General features: G+C 40.9%; 1 protein-coding gene across 4 annotated transcripts in view; it reads left to right on the forward strand.

Annotated features, from left to right (window-relative positions):
• Positions 1 to 16225, forward strand: part of GLI3 (GLI family zinc finger 3) — a 217308-nt gene that overhangs the window by 137931 nt on the left and 63152 nt on the right. For all 4 annotated transcript variants that reach the window (XM_068674893.1, XM_068674892.1, XM_068674894.1 and 1 more), the window contains 2 exons: positions 4656 to 4861; positions 10472 to 10618. In XM_068674893.1, the coding sequence (XP_068530994.1) occupies positions 4656 to 4861; positions 10472 to 10618 (353 nt within the window). The remainder of the gene's footprint in view (positions 1 to 4655; positions 4862 to 10471; positions 10619 to 16225) is intronic.

Below are 16225 nucleotides of genomic sequence, written 5' to 3' on the forward strand. Positions count from 1 at the left end.
TTCATAGCCAGAGAGCAGTATGTCACTTGCCTGAGTGGGCATCTTATTTCTACCAAAGAAAGGAGTAGCATTTCCACTTGAATTTGAAGCATCTGATCTTCTTCACTGAAAACTGATTGAACGCTTATGTACCAAAAGCAACTTAAAGTGTGTTGTATGAGAAGCCCCTGCTCTCACTTACTGTTGATACAAAACATATGTGATCATTTCAGGATGATGCCAGGTAGTGATATTTTGAAATAGGTGTAACTGGCTCATGCTTGCCACATCAGCTTTCAGAATGCCATAATTCTCCTTCTCCAATTCAGAAAGGGTTACACGGGCTGAAAAAGGAATTGCACTTTGCTCAGTTTTTGTGATGGCTGAATTCCAAAGCTTCTGCTGGTTGGTCTCTGTGTGAAGAGTTTCTCCACTGCAGCTGTAAGCAACAGAACAAAATGACACACCAGTTTTATGAATAATAACTGAATTCTTGCTTATAGCTCACCTGTAGTTCAGCAGTGGCCAGAGAAAGTATTAAAAAAAGAAAGTGGCTTCACCCGTTTTGTGATTTATCATGCATCTGATTCCGTTTGCAGCTGCTGAACTTGTGTGACCATGTAAGTTTTTAAGACTCTGCAGGCACCTCCGTAACATTCATCAAGGAAAGTGTCATGACTAATAGGAAAAAATATACCTGCCTCCTTGTACACTGAGCTCACTGCCTCGGCATGCACGTGCCAGTCTCCTGCTGAGTGGTTGAGACTCTCCAGAGCATCAGAGTCTGGACAAGGGGAAGTTGGCAGACTGGAGATGGGTAGGTGGTGCTGTGTTAGGTACAGCAGTTGCGTGTCATTCACAGCATTTTGACATGTTCGTGATGAAAAGGAAGGCAGTCTGGCCAGAAAGAAGCAGACACCTACATAGCCAGCCCTGCTTTCTGCTGCTTCTCTGTCCTGGCTCTGTCCTCTCCCAGCTCCTGGTGCTCCCTCAGGCTCCTCACTGGCAGGGTGGTGTGAGAAGCTGCAAAGTCTGTGACTTAGTGTAAGCACTGCTCTGCAACAACTAAAACATCGGCATTATTCTCAGCCGAAATCCCGATCACAGCACCATACTAGCTACTACGAGGAAAATTAACTCTGTTATTTCTCTTCCTTTTCTGTCCCGTTAAACTGTCTTCATCTCAACCCATGAGTTTTAACTTTTTTTCCCCCCCATTCTCTCCCTGACCCTACTTGGAGTGGGGGGGTGAGCAAATGTCCGTGTGGTGCTGAGCTGCCTGCAAACCACGGCATTCTCTTATACTTCAGGAGTGTAGGTGTAATCAAGGTTATTGAGGATTAGAATAAAATCAGCCTAATGTCAGAAACCTGGGGACCTCTGTCTTCACATAACTGTTCAAACTATCTTAGGTGTTCTATTAAATTTTAGTTGAGTTTGCGGGAGCTGTGGGTGCAGACACAAAGGTCCTGATCTGGAGGAAGTCTTTGTGCCCTAAGTGTGCTGCTGAACAGGAAAACCCCTGTGTACGAGAAGATGCAGAGAATTCCTGCCTCCTCGTGGTTTACAAACGAGGCATAAAATGTCAAGCAGTATCTCTGAAAACGAACCTGCCTTTTCTCATGCTGAAGGCTTGTTGTGTCCTGTGGCATGGCCTCAGACCCAAGGCAGAGCACCATTTGCCAGGGCCAGTGATGAACTGCATGTGCAATAAAAATGTTGGGGGAGGAGTGCCACTCACATCTGGAGATGTGATTTGCTTGTCACTGACAGAGCCAGTCCTGGGCTGTAGTATTTGTTATTTACACAGGACAAAAGTCAATCTTTACTGGTATGTGAAGAGGTTGCAACATAAGATCAGATGCTGCACTGGAAAACAACAGCTAAGAGTAAGCACGTTCGGCTGCACCCTTTCTAAAAGTCATATTTTAGTTTGAAGGAGGGAGTTAAACAGTTAAAAAGTTGTCCATGCTAAAGTTTACCATGAAGGGGAAGGAGAAGAAGGGATTTTCCATTTATTGGAAGAAATCAGGAGGGCTCAGACAGCAGGAGCTGAGAGCAGATGAAGGCAGAGGGAAAATGGGACAGTAGGAAAGGAGTGTCTGGAAACACAAAGGAGTGAGAAAAGCACAGGCTGGAATTGAGCAGAGAAGTTAGCAGCAAGTTAAAATCAGATACCAGAGAGAAGATTAATAAACATCGGAGTCCAGAGCTGGGAATTTTATGTGGAATCTGATGACTCCTTCTTTCTGCCTCCGCTAATACAGCGGTTGTGCCTGCTGCTGATTGATGCTACCCAGATGGGTGTCCTTTCTGCAGCATCCTCAGACACCAGGCACGCGGAGGAGAGGAGGGAGAGGAAGAGGCAGGGCAGAGGAGGAGAGAAGCAGTTGAGTCCCAGTGTCCTTGAATGGCTCCCACTGGGTCTGAAGGGAGAGGCTGACAGCCTGGCTCTTCATCTCGCTCCTGCTGCAGCGGCTGGCTGTTGGCCAGTTGGAGAGCGAATCGCTGAGGATAACACAGACTCGCAGCCTTCTTGCAAAAGCTGTTTAACAGTTTTCTGTTCGATATGCACCAGATAACACCAGGGCTTCTGCTTGCCAGCACTCTTGTTTGGGTTTCGAGCTCTAAGTTTATGCGACACTAGAAGAAATGATTTGTAAAGTGACATTGTGAGCTTCCAAACTCGGTTTCTTTGTTAGACGTGTATTGAATTTGCCATACTACTGCGTTTTCCTCACTGCCGGGATGGGAAATTCACCCTGTAATGTGATATCCAGCTGTGGTATTTTCGCTTCCTACTTCGCCATGAGTTTCAAGGCTCCTGCATTCCACCCTTGGCCTGGCAGGGAACCACAAGACAGCTAATGCTTCATGGCTGCTTGGGTTTCACAATACCAACCAGAGCAAAGCTGTGTTTCCACCAAAGCTGTGTTTCCAAAACACTGACGAATCAAAAGCACGCAGAGAAAAGGTGCTGCGAGGGAAGGGGATGCCTGTTTTGCACCGTGGTGGGAAACTGCTCCTGGTTTCTGCTGCTAAGTGCATTTTAAACACGATGGATGGCGAGCGACTGGACTTCTCATGGGTGCTTTGCCTGGGTGCCAAAGGAGTGATTGCTCTGATGCCTGCTGCTAGCACACCGCCAATGCAGCCCTGTAACAAACGTTGGAGCAGGGGAGGTATTTTCATACGTGGAAGGCTTACCTTGCAAAAAGCCTTGCAAGGGCAAGAAACACACGGAAGCCAAATAAGGAAGGGAAAGGGGGAAGAGGGAGAAAAGCACAACAGGAAAGGTCTTTATTCCCCAGATTTTATGAGCCCTTGTGGATTTTGTTGCAGGGAAACTGGTATCCTGTTCGGAATGCATAACTTTGATCTCTGTCCCATTCATAGGTTAGTGTTTCCAAGCCGATAGCAGAGCAGAATTGGCTCCCATGTAAGATTATGTTCTGTTGGCCTTTTAGGTGATGACAACTATCTCCATTGATCGCGGTGCGTGTATGTTAAAAGAAAAAAAAATACATTTCTTGCTTTATTATTCTTTGTAAGCCAGCAGCATCAAAGGAACAGGCTGCCCTTGCTGCTCTCACAGCTGCTGCCTGTGTCTGTGTTGTATATATGCTAAATTAATTGGAAAAATAGGGACAAAAAGACATTTAGTTCGGGTCAACCAGTTGGACTAGAGCAAATACATGACAGGCTTAATCATTGTCTTTTGCCAAAGAGCAGGTTGGCAAGGGCAGGCACTCCAACCCCTTCTGATGAAATTTGGACTTCTTCCAGTGCCTTTGGAGCCTGGATGCTGTGAGAGGAGGGTCTTCACTCTGAGTCCTGACGCTGCCATACCGTCAGGGTGTGATGGTGGAGAAGGTTACAGCAAGTTTCTTGTCTTTTGTCAGCTGCGAACTCAACATTCAGCCTTGCTCCATCACAGCTTCGTACACGCGGCCTGAGAAGGCAACACAGCTCTCCCTTCGTATGGGTGATGCATTTAGTTACTGTTGTCTTGTTAAAGGCATCAGTCTTTGGTGCCAGGCTAAAAGCAAACACATACAGCAATCTTTGTTCCTTTGCCACCAAGTTTTCAGTAGCTTTTGTGGGAAGGGACATCAACAAAATTGCTCTAAAGGGCTCAGCTGTCTTAATGGCTTTTTTGAGTTTTCTGAAATTATTTCTGTACAGACATTCAATCTTGCACTTTCAGGAAGGGTAAGCTGGCAAATCAAGGGAGTGGGTGCAGTGTAGCTCAAAACTTTCTTTCCAATAGACATGGTCATGAAGACGTAAGTGATTCAGCATCTCAGTATGTCTTCCGTATTACAGCAGTAATTAATATCTGGTATACAGGGTGCATATTTCACACTAATTAAAGCGATTATCTACTAAACTCTACAGAGAAAGGGTATTGAGGGATGTAAAGATTATACTATATATACATGTAAGCTTGTGTTGAAACTGGCCAGAGAAACGTTGCTAATAATAAGTACAGAGAAGAATCCATTTCCTTTCCTTTCTCTTGCCAGGCAGTTGAATTTGGTGGAAGTTACTACATGTGCAAGCCAGTTGTTATTTTTTCAAGAGATAAATGTGTTACCTTTAAACTGTTTTTGTTTATCATATAGATAACCTGGCTGTTTTTTTGTTTGTTTTTCTTTCTTCCTTTTGCCTTCCAGGCCTTCTGCCTTATCTAGTAGCCCAACGTATTCAGACCTTCCGTTCATTAGAATTTCCCCGCACAGAAATCCCGCTGCAGCATCGGAGTCTCCCTTCAGCACTCCTCACCCCTACATTAATCCGTACATGGACTATATCCGCTCCCTGCACAGCAGCCCGTCCCTCTCCATGATCTCGGCAGCACGTGGACTCAGCCCGACAGACGGTGGGTTAAGACAGCCTTCCAGCCTTCCTGTTTTCTGTCATTGTAGCAACTAAAGTTATATTAATCTTGTCAACATTTTTCCCCCTCATTCAAAGCAGCTTCAGCAGGTTTGTCAGACATATTCATTATGTCATAAATGTTTCAATACTTCATCAGCCTATCATGGCTCATTTGTACATTTCACGAATGTTGAAACTTCAGAAAAAAAAAAAAAAGCCTTGCCTCATTCAAAATTTAAGCTGGAAGGATGGTGTGTGTCTTGTGACATCTTTTGTTTGTGGAGCTGACCCTGGGTGTGATTTTGATCTTTGAAGAAACCCTGTGCATCTTCACTGATTTGAGCCACATTATTAATGAGTGCACATCAGTGTAGTGCCATGGAGTTCAAGTGCAAAGGTTTGTTAATTAACACAGTATTTTTCAGTTATGTAAACCATGTATTGATTTGGTATATTTAGTCAATAGTTCTGATTAAAGTTCTGTAGATTTATTTCCATTTACCCTAGCCCAAAGATATGAGACTGAAATAAAAGAGGTGGACAGCACACTTGAAATGTTGATGCTTTAGGTCTTGGTGGGACCACGGCTATTACTGTCCAGGTTTTTTGGGTTTAAGTGAACGTCCACAATAGGTCTTGTTACTATTCTGGCACATTTCCTATTCATTTCAATTGGAATATTGGTGAAGTGATCAATGAATAGAGTTTCACATGGTCTCAGTCTCATTAACAGTAGGTATTTCAATAACAAGGTAAGTAGTTTGACATTTCAAAATTGTAGTATTTGCTGAAGAGAGCTGAAATATAACACATGAGCAAACAAATATGCAGTGAAGATAATTAAACTGTTATTTTGACTATGGAAAAGATGTGCCCACTGTATGCAGAAACTTACCAGAGTTAAACTGCCTTTAGGTGAATTTGAAAAATGAGCAGTGCACCCTATCCAAATGGATAACTAATTAGTCCTCACTTGTAAGAACATATACCTTTACAGTTAATCCATTAGTTATGGGCACATATTCTTATGAGAATAAATTTTAATGACCTAGTGTCTGTCAAGTTATACGGCATTCACATAGGGCTTTTCTAGCAGCACTTTGGATGTTGTATGAATCCTCCCTAATTCCACCCTTTTTATTTCAGCACAGCTATTTTCTTTTTTAACTTTGAAACATATGTATTTTGAAGTAACAATTTGGATGTGCAAAGATACATATTTTGACTCAGGGAGCTTTGGAACATTTGATTTGGGATAAACATAATATATCTATAATGTTATGGCATATTTCAAGAAAATTCTTGCAGTGTATATTTGTTCTTTCTTAAAGCTAAATGGAAGAACACTGCTATCTTTTCTTTAGTAGCCTTCAGACTCACATTCATGCAGAATTTCATTGATACTAAGGTACCTCCAATTGCACATACCAAGAGAGGAAGGAAGGAAACCACCTATCACACTAATGTAGGACATTATCCCTTTGTAAGTTCTCAGTCTCAGGTACGTGGTGCTTACTTCACTTGCATAGGTGTAGGCATATAGTGCCACCCAAATACTCTGGGGTATCTGGCTATCACCCAACACTTTAGAAAGGCAGAGATCTCCTAGAGGTGTTTTGTCATATTCTTCAGGCCAGCAGTAATCTCTGAAACTCTAGAGCGTTTCATGGTAGAATTCAGTTTCAGATTCTGGCAACTAATTTTAAGTGTGTACGGTACAGAACCCTACCTGTGATATTGGTGTGCTATTTTGCCATTATAGTGCAGTGAGATCTACATAATGCAGTCAGTGAAACCTTAGGAAACTATTCAGCTAACCCAAATATAGGTGCTAATATTTTACTAGCTGAATCTGGAGCTCAGTCATAACTAGTGCTAAGACTCACATGTCTACAAATTAGGTTTCTGGTGTTGGATGAGGTCTGTGGAATATCTTACCTTGCCTCCAGCTGCCACCTCAGAAAGGTAGTTTTCTCCTTTAAGGCTTGCTTCATGTCTGCCGGCCTTGGATATCCAGGGGCTTTCAAATGGCATGAGACATTAAGGTGTGCAAGACACAGGCTTGATGCATTACTGCTCATGCCTTGAGCTTTGGTCGCTGACTTTATACACAAATACAGTCTTTCATAAGTACAAGTTAAATGTACTAGGTAAAGCTTTTTTTCATCATTTTTTAAACAATTACATGTTAGTTCACATTTTCTCTAGGTTCATGACTCATCTCTGATGACTTATTGCAGCCCAGGTGTTGTGTGGCAATGCCTGAAAATATAGTAAATTAATGAAGGCATTAAAGATATTCTAATAAAACAACATACTTATTGAAAATCTGTTAAATCTGTTCTCTGGCATCCATAGGTTGTCATCAGGTCAGTCAGACAATAAAATGGCTTTTTTTCAGGTGTAGGTTACAGGAATCAGATAGTCCAGATCATGGTTTGGGCACTGCAATGAAAATTTAAAATCCTATGATGTAAAAGGGGGACATGCGCATAAAGTGCTGATAACATGATGGACATCATGGCTTAAGTCATATAGCATTTGAAATTTGACAACTTGTAAGTTGTTACTATTCTTCTGAAAGTCATAGCGAGATTTCTCTTGCTACTCTTAATTGCTTTAGGCCAGTTAAATAATTAGGTCAGTGTACTATTGGGCTCAGTCTGTTGTCTTACAAATCAGGGGATGGCCAGGAGCCAAAACAATCCGTAACACAACTAAGAGCAGTTTCACATTTACTATGGGTCTTGCCAGCTGTAATTAATGACTGCCACAGCAGTGGTGATGGTAGTGTCATGTCATGTACCGTGTCACTTCACCTTGCCCAACAGAGCCAGTGGGCTGGGGATGGACAAGGATTACTTGGAATAACACAAGTGTTCGAGGCAGGGTTAAGGACTGAACCCACTGTTGCTGGTGTGTGTCAAGCTGAGAGCTTGAACAAAGCTCAGCAATGCCCACAAATGCAGAAGCACAGAAGCAGATGCCTCCTCCTGTAAGAAGGCAGGAGCAAAGCTGAAGCTACCCAGGGATAAACAGGAGAAAATTCAGTGCTGTGGGCCTTCTCGTTTACCCTTCATTTACCCTTCATGCAATACATCATTTAGTAGGCTAATTTTTTATGTTTGAAGAAGGTAGTAAGAAATGATCTTTAAAGAGCACCAGAGCATTTCTCAGCATATGGAACATTTAGTAATGCAATTATGAGCTTGCTATGTGTTCTGCAGCAGTTCATTTTAACGTTTGCAGCCAATGTTATTGTTAGTTAACCCAGACACTTATGTCAGAAAGCTCAGGAAGTATGTTAAGTGTGTCTGGAAAGATATGGTGGTTGCCTACTACTGTAAAACTTTAAAATCAGTGATTCAGGGTGAGTTACTCGTCTTTTGGAATTTGGTCTGAATGTTTTTCTTGCTATTTCACAGAAAATGATGGTGGCTGAAGTAGATTATATTTAATTAAAAAAACAAATTTGTAATTTGGAAAAATATACCAACAACCTTTAATTTATCTCAGCTTATTTTCTTATACCATTTCGGTTCCTGTTCAGTATACTTACATTTTTTTGAATCTTCCCTGAAAATTGGTTGTATTTGACATAACTTCAAGACTATTTTCTTCAGTTCTATTGGGTAAAAATAAAGGCAGGTGATGCACTTTAGAAATGTGGTTGCTGAATAAACATGCTGTATTTTCCTCTGTTTAGTGTAAATGTTGATTATTTGCTTCTGAGGTTTGTATTTGGGATCCAATTCTCTAATGTAAACATAAGTTATATTTTTAGTAATACTATGTAAGTAAGAATATTCAGGTAAGTTAATAAAACACAGAATTTCAGCTTGAAATTCTGTTTCCAGGATTCTTTTTTCAGGATTCAGTTACTGGGATCAAAGAAATGTCTCACTAAATAATAATAATAATAATAATAATAATAATAATAATAATAATAATAATAATAATAATAATAATAATAATAATAATAATAAACATTTGTGGTGTAGCTTCTGAAGCTAAGGAGCTTTAAGTTCTTTAGGCTAACTGATGGGCTGATGTACCAGCTTCTGGTGAGCAGAGTGTAAGGAAATTTTAGCTGTTTTGCGAGTGGCAGAAGTAGAGAGTAGAGATGAAGTCTGCTCCACTCAGTTTGCATAGCAAGCCAGAGTCAGAATCAAGAATGGAGCCCAGCTCATTTTGTGATCACTTCAGTACTTCTCATACAAGCCCATGAAATGACCCTGTTCTTACTGTAGCATTTGGAGCCTGCTGAAACAAGATAATACTAAAATGACATGGATTTTTGTGTTTATCTATAGTTGCCCATTAGTTGATAGGACTCTTGAAAACTTCAGGGGAACAGAAAGCTCACACATTATTTTTACAGGAGAGAAAGGCTAACGTAAGTCACTATCAGAGGACTGCATCACTCATCACTTATGGGTAGTAGAGCCCATTTTGTCTGTGCTTCTGACTCTGCAAACATGCTTATAAGTCAAGTACATGTATATATGAACTTTGTAGGATGGGATGGCCACATTCATTGACTTCAGTCTGTCCTCCAAAAAAAAACAACCAACCAACCCACCCCTGTTCATGGATGGCAAGTATTTGTCCTGAAAGCATGCTTTGTCTTTGTTTACTCCTAAACTTTTATGCAAACTGTCACTGTGAGTGAGAGTCTGAGAAGACCAGAGGTCTTAGAATAGTAGAATCATAGAATGGGTTGGGTTGGAAGGGACCTCAAAGATCACCCAGTTCCAACCCCCCAGCCATGGGAAGGGATGCCACCCACTAGATCAGGTTGCCAAGGCCCCATCCAGCCTGGCCTTGAACACCTCCAGGGATGGGGTATCCACAACTCCTCTGGGCAACCAGTTCTAGTGCCTCACTATCCTTACAGTGAAGAATTTCCTCCTAACGTCTAGTTTAAATCTATCCTCTTTTAAAGACCATTCCCCCTTGTCCTATCATTATCTACCCAAGTAAAGAGTCCTTCTCTATCTTCTTTATAAGACCTCTCTAAGTATTGCAAGGTCACAATGAGTTCTCCACAGAGCCTTCTCTTCTCCAGGCTGAACATCCCCAGGTCTCTCAGCCTTTCACCATAAGAGAGGTGTTCCAGCTCTCTGAGCATCGTTTTAGCCTTCCTCTGGATCCCTTCTCTGGTCTTCTGAGTAAGACACTCCAGAAATCTGAATGGTTATGGAAGTTGAGCCACGTTGTTACCTTAGTGATGGATTCCTTTGGGCCAGGGGTGAGGTAAATGAGAAAAAAGCTCTAGGAAGGTTTTCCTGCGTGTGGTTAGCTTTTTATGGAATGAAATAAATCGTACTAGTTTCCATTGCTGTCAGCCTGTCACTTTTTGAATCACTTAATAATATAAAAAAAATGAGATCACTGTGCTCATTAATACTTTATGCTTGCTGTTTTTGAATGGTGTCTTTGCAGTATCATTGGTTGAAATACATTGACCAGTAGTGCTTACTGCAGATGTTGCATTACATTAAAAAAATAAACAAGCTGTTTTAATAGCCAGAGAAACCAGAAATGTGATAAAACTTTCCTTTTTGTTTATCTTACGTCATTAACGCTGCTTTTTATGTTGTGTTTTTAGCTCCACATGCTGGCGTCAGTCCAGCTGAATATTATCATCAGATGGCTCTGTTGGCAGGCCAGCGCAGCCCGTATGCAGACATCATTCCTTCAGCTGCCACTGCTGGAGCCGGTGCTCTTCACATGGAATATCTTCATGCCATGGATAGTAAGTGACATTTTCTAGAAATACAGTCCTGCGAAAGGAACCCCATTGTCATTCCTGGTCTGACCCAAAAGGTCTCCACGCAGATAAAGAAGTGGGAGTCAACACAAGTCTCTTCATGAGGCTGGAAGACCTAAGCATTGATTGCCAGATGTACAGAGGTTATATTGAGTCTGAAAGTGAACTATGAAAGAAAGTAGGGAGAGGAACAGGACTGCTCCTGAAAGTAGGTTATACATTTTATTTCCAGCAGGGCTTGAGTGCTTTTGAAAATGTCCTTTTCTATTCACAATCAGTAACTCACTTTCATCGTTAGGGTGAGTATTTCCCCTGATGAGCTCTCTGTTAATAAAAGGTTTATGTCTGTTTTTCCATTAGGAGAGCATGTTCCCCTCCTTTTTAGAGAATGGTAGGCATGCCTACAAGTTGTAGGCATAGGCATCACAGACTTTGATACTGCTTCTAAGGTGAAGCAGGTTGCTGAATTCTTAAGGATCCTGTCTTAGTTTTCCCTAGTATTAAGAACATTCTTTACCCACTTCAGCATCTTTCAGACCTTTAACATATCTCCCTTTCTCTGGCGAAGGAAGAAAAGAGAGCAGACCATTCCCAACTGTTCACTGTTGCTTCTTTTGATCAGCTTGAAAGGTAATGCAGAGTACTCCCCTCTAGTCAGAAGATGTTTGTATGCTTATTGGGATGAACGTTGTTTCTTCCAGAAGGGAGGTAAAAGGCGGTAACAAAAGACAAGCACTGTTGACTCTTGCTTGGTAGTACAGAGCAATGCAATAGCATTAGGCCGCCTTATTGTCCCACAGCTTTTTTAGATCTTTGTTATTATGTGGTTTTTTCTTACCCGTGTCCCACTGTTGGCTGCATGCCATAGCTGCTGATCCCCAGGAGCATGGGAGTTGGGAGGTTCACCTCTGGAACAAGTGGGAATATAGGTAGCTACCCCTGCAAAACACACTCCTGGGAGTGTGAAATATTTGACTGACCAGTGATCTTTACAAGAATCAGGCAAGACAGATCACTGTGGAACTGGGAAGGCAAACAATTTCCATTTTGTTACCTTGATAATGAAGGGTTTTTTAATTCAGTTTCTGTTATCAGTCTCATATTGCACTGGCAGTGTGCACAGGGATTTCACAGTAATGTAAAATACCTTGGATGCATTTGAGGAACATAATAAAACCAAACAAGGAGTATGAAACAGGAATTAATGTGCATGTTTCAGTGCTTGAAAGCTTATGAATTTGATACTTCCTAATTTGGATTTTGAGAGGGATATGGAAAGACGAGGTACACTGTTTATGCAATTAGTGCATATTAATAATAGCTTGCAGAACGGAAATTCTGTTGTGGTAGCAGTTCAGGTAATGTAAATCTTCTGCTGTGTTCCAGTTGCGAGGAAAAATCCCTAGCTTGTGTAAATGGATGTGACTTCATTGAAGTAAAGGGATATTTTGTACTTGCAATGTTTTCAGTTCCTATTGGGAGAGTTCCCAAATGCACACAGATAGAAGTTCCTAACCATGTATTTAGCTGCAGACGTGATGGAATGTGCTTGTTCAGTCTATAGGAAGATGGATACCTAGGTGTATGATAGAAAACCTAAGAAAATCAGAAAGCACTGCAGCACTCATACCAATAATGGCATATGCACAAAGGACCTTCTTGTGTGAGTAGAGATTATATATGCTGTAATCTACATAGAATTACAGTTTTTGCATCCCAAGCATATTATCACTTCTTATTTAAGGGGAAGTGTATTGACCTTTGCCCATAACTTCATCCCATTCATAAAATGTACCTAAACACTAGCTCTAATAAGGATGTTTGCTGTCACCAGCTTTAGCAGCTATATATTTGAAATGTGCTCTTTAATTTATTTTGTGTTTGTTTTTAAAAATTAAAATCACACATTTGAGATTCATTATAGCGGCAACTTTTCAATTAGGGATTATTTCAGAGTTAAAGACAAAAAATGTGTAACAATATTATGCAAATGGGTTATTTTTAAACAGTAAATAGAGAATTAAAATAAGAACGAATCCTACTAAGGTCACTCAGCTCACCTTCTGTATTTGATGAGAATGTGTTTAGTCAGGCAATAGCTGCTTTTATCTAAATAGAGTATGAAGTTACCCTTTTACTTTGTAAAAACTAATTAAAACTATCTTAACTTGCATGGGTAAAGAGTAAATTAATTGTCATTAAATAAGAATCTGAATGTCCTATCATTCATCATGCTAAAGAAAACCCCTTTCTTCTTTGTCAGAATTTTACATTAGAAAAGAGAACAAAACAATTAGCAGGAAGCCAATATTAAGGCTTTTTTTTTTTTTTTTAAAAAAAAAAAACAAAACCAAAAAAAACAACACAATAAGAATGCCCATGTTTTTCATTTAATAGCTGAGTACAGTGATCAATGCAAAGCAATGTCATTTGTTTGCATCTTTCTTAAGGGTTTATATAGTGATCTTAAAAGTGCTCTTTCACCTTTGCCCAGTCTCGTCAAAGGAAACAGAAGAGATTGGTAGTTTGCTTCATTATCTGCTATCAAATTCTGAGTGAGTTAACTCAAAGACTGCTGCTCATTTATTCCACACAGCAACCAATAGATACAAGCAAGACATTGTTCTTATTTTGTCAAGCAAGTCTGTCTCCTAACTGTGTGCTTATGCAGCACCTAGCACAGTAATCTGGCATCTTTACCCTGTCCTGTAATGTGAATAATAATGCCCACAGTTGTGGATGATATGAGCAAGAGAAGGGTTAATCAGAAACTTAAATGTTGCCCAAGGAGGAAGAAACTTCTTGAAGCTCTAAACTTCACCGCCCGTGAACGTTTTAGTATGTTGTGGGAGAGTAAGGCCAAATTCCTGTATGCTTGATTGGCATGTTTCCTCATCCTCTCACGTGTGGCATGAAAAGTGGACCAGAAAGTTCTTTGTTGTTTATAATGCTTGTCTGCCGCTTTGTCAGCCAAAATCCCTCACCAAGTCTTCCCATCATCTTGCTTGATCTTATGGGGTCAGATATGTTACCTTTAATTATAACATCAAAGTAACCAGGAGAGTAGCTGGAGAACTAGCTGTTGCTATTGACAGTAGCAACAACTGTAATTCATTATTGTGGCTGGAATGATATTGTATGCAAAACCTGTCTTTTAATCACTTACATAATTCTAAAAATCACGTGACTTTTGGGGTTGATGTCTGCATATTTCTTTTGGAGAATCAATTGTACTCTGCTTTTGAATTGTGTTTAGTGGAATAATGGAACCATAGAATAATTCAGGTTGGAAAAGATCTCTCAGATCATCTAGTCCAACATTTAAGGTTGGCAAGCACGTTCCCTGAAGTTTCTAGGTTCACCTCCAATCAGTATTAATATCCTCATTCTGATTAACTTCTGCCTGTGCTCACCCAGAATAGGAGATTTTCCCTTTTCAGAAGCCATTCAGCATTGGCCTCCCCCTTTTGACATTACAGACACTGATAGCAGCCCCGTTGATGTAACGAAGTAGGTTTACCTGAGGACCTATATGAGGAGCTTTGGATTTAGGCTTGCTTGATTCCTGATATTCAACTACATCTGGAGAATGAATGCAGAATAGCAAATACATTCATTTTCCACTTGCACTGACAAGTGTTAGAGCATTTTGGAAACAAAGACAAAATTCATGACAGACTTTCATGAAGTGAAAACAAAGTTTGCACATATTTGAGCAGAAACCAAAAGGAAAAGAAAGAAAAAAGAATGCTTTAACTAAAAACAAAACAAAACAACAAAAAAAAAACACCACACAACACCAAACTTCCATGTTCACAACTTTCAATAGAAACTAATGCCTTGGATGGGTTCAAAGAAGTTTGATTTAAAGGGATGGAATAAAACAGGTTTGATGAAGTTTGATTTAGAGGGATGGAATAAATGATACATGTCTGAAGATTGCCTTATAAATGATTAAGTAATGCTAAAAACTTCAACTCAGAAATCAAATTCATGGGCAAATTTGCTGGATGGCATATTCCATTTTTGAAATTTATGATGGAGATAGATATCTGTTATTTTAGAATTGATCTCCACCCCAGGAATAAGATCTTTTCTTCTGACACCTGCTGGGTTTTCTGTTGGCACATTGTAGTCTTTACTATCTGCTACTGGCCTTTTTTTTACTATAATGTCTGCTCCAAAAGGGTGACATTCCTAAACAAATCTTCACTGTCAGCTTACATTTACATGCTTTGCCAAAGCTGATTTTTTTTCAGTGCTTGCACAGAGGTAAATGGATTTTTAGTGAATCACTAGTCCTGCATTTTTTGGTTTTAAAGCATTTTATAAAGAGTGCGGAATGTAATGCTTCAGTGGGAGAATACAGTGCGCAAACATCTCAAATTGCTAAATAAATATTGAAGTGTTTGTGTTTAAAATAAACGCCTGGGCAAGGCTGAAGAGTTTGTCTTAGTAGTCAGAGTAACTTACAAATTGTGATCTATTCCTTTTTATAGTAATAGACTGAGTAAGAATGATGTTATACTAAATGAATGGTTTAGCAAACATTCTGCAGGGTAATGAATGGACAGCTCATGCTGAAGACTTTTTAAGAATGTAAAATCTAATTAAACCATGGAATCTGAAAAAAAACACAACACAGTAATTCCATTTAATTGTATTTTCCGCGTTGAAAGTTGTGGCCTCCCCTGAAGCGAATCCCCTTCTCCCACTGTCAGATTCTGCAGAGCTCTTGCATGTTCTTGGCTGTGGTTCCTGCTGTGAAGCAGGAATGTCCTCCTGTGTGTAGGGGACTGCTCACCCTTGGAAAACTGGCCCCATCCCAGGTAGATGGAGGGTGCTGGCAAATATGCCCATCTAGGTGGGGCTAGAAATGGGCACTGCCTGGAGGAGAAGAGGAAGCCCCAAGCTGCTGGATGGTGTGGCTGAAGTCTGGGCTCTCTGCAGCCAATGCCCAGCACTTCTCTGGTAGCTGGAAAAGACCTCTCTCTTTGTCACTGCCCACAGATCTCATGCATCTCCCACAGTGCAGGGGACAGGCATGCCCTGGCACAGGGAGCCCTGTGCTGAGGTGAGGGGTGGGCTGGCTGCTGGTAGCAGCTGGGAGGCAACGGGGAGGTTTCATGAGCATTGGGAGCAGCACTTAGAAGAGCCATGGCATGACTTAGACAAGGGGTGAAGCAGATGGGCTCAGTCCAGAAAAGGCAGGAGGAGGACAGAAGTCATTGCGGTTTTTGAGGATCCATGGAGAGCATGAATTTCACTCCTGGGTTATCTGCTGAGGGTGACTGTGCTTCTCTCCAAGATTGTAAGAGCTTTCAACAGTTGTTGGTGATGCTTGCTCAGACCCCTCTGAGGTACGGGCTGGAGTATTGATGAGTTCAGCTGAGTGCTGCTGGCACAGAAAATAGTGGCTTATCAGAGAATAAGCAAAACCCAGCTGTTGTCTCCTGCTTTTATTGCCTAGTCTAGCTTCAAATGAAAGATGTTCAGTTGTTAGTGTTCTTAGTAACTGCTCTGCTTTTTTGATCAAACCTATGCACCCCCTCTCTAGTTAGATTCAGTATCCATCAAGCCACATTTTGCAGG

This window comes from Anas acuta, chromosome 2, assembly GCF_963932015.1.
Source record: "Anas acuta chromosome 2, bAnaAcu1.1, whole genome shotgun sequence".
NCBI classification, from domain to species: Eukaryota; Metazoa; Chordata; class Aves; order Anseriformes; family Anatidae; genus Anas; species Anas acuta.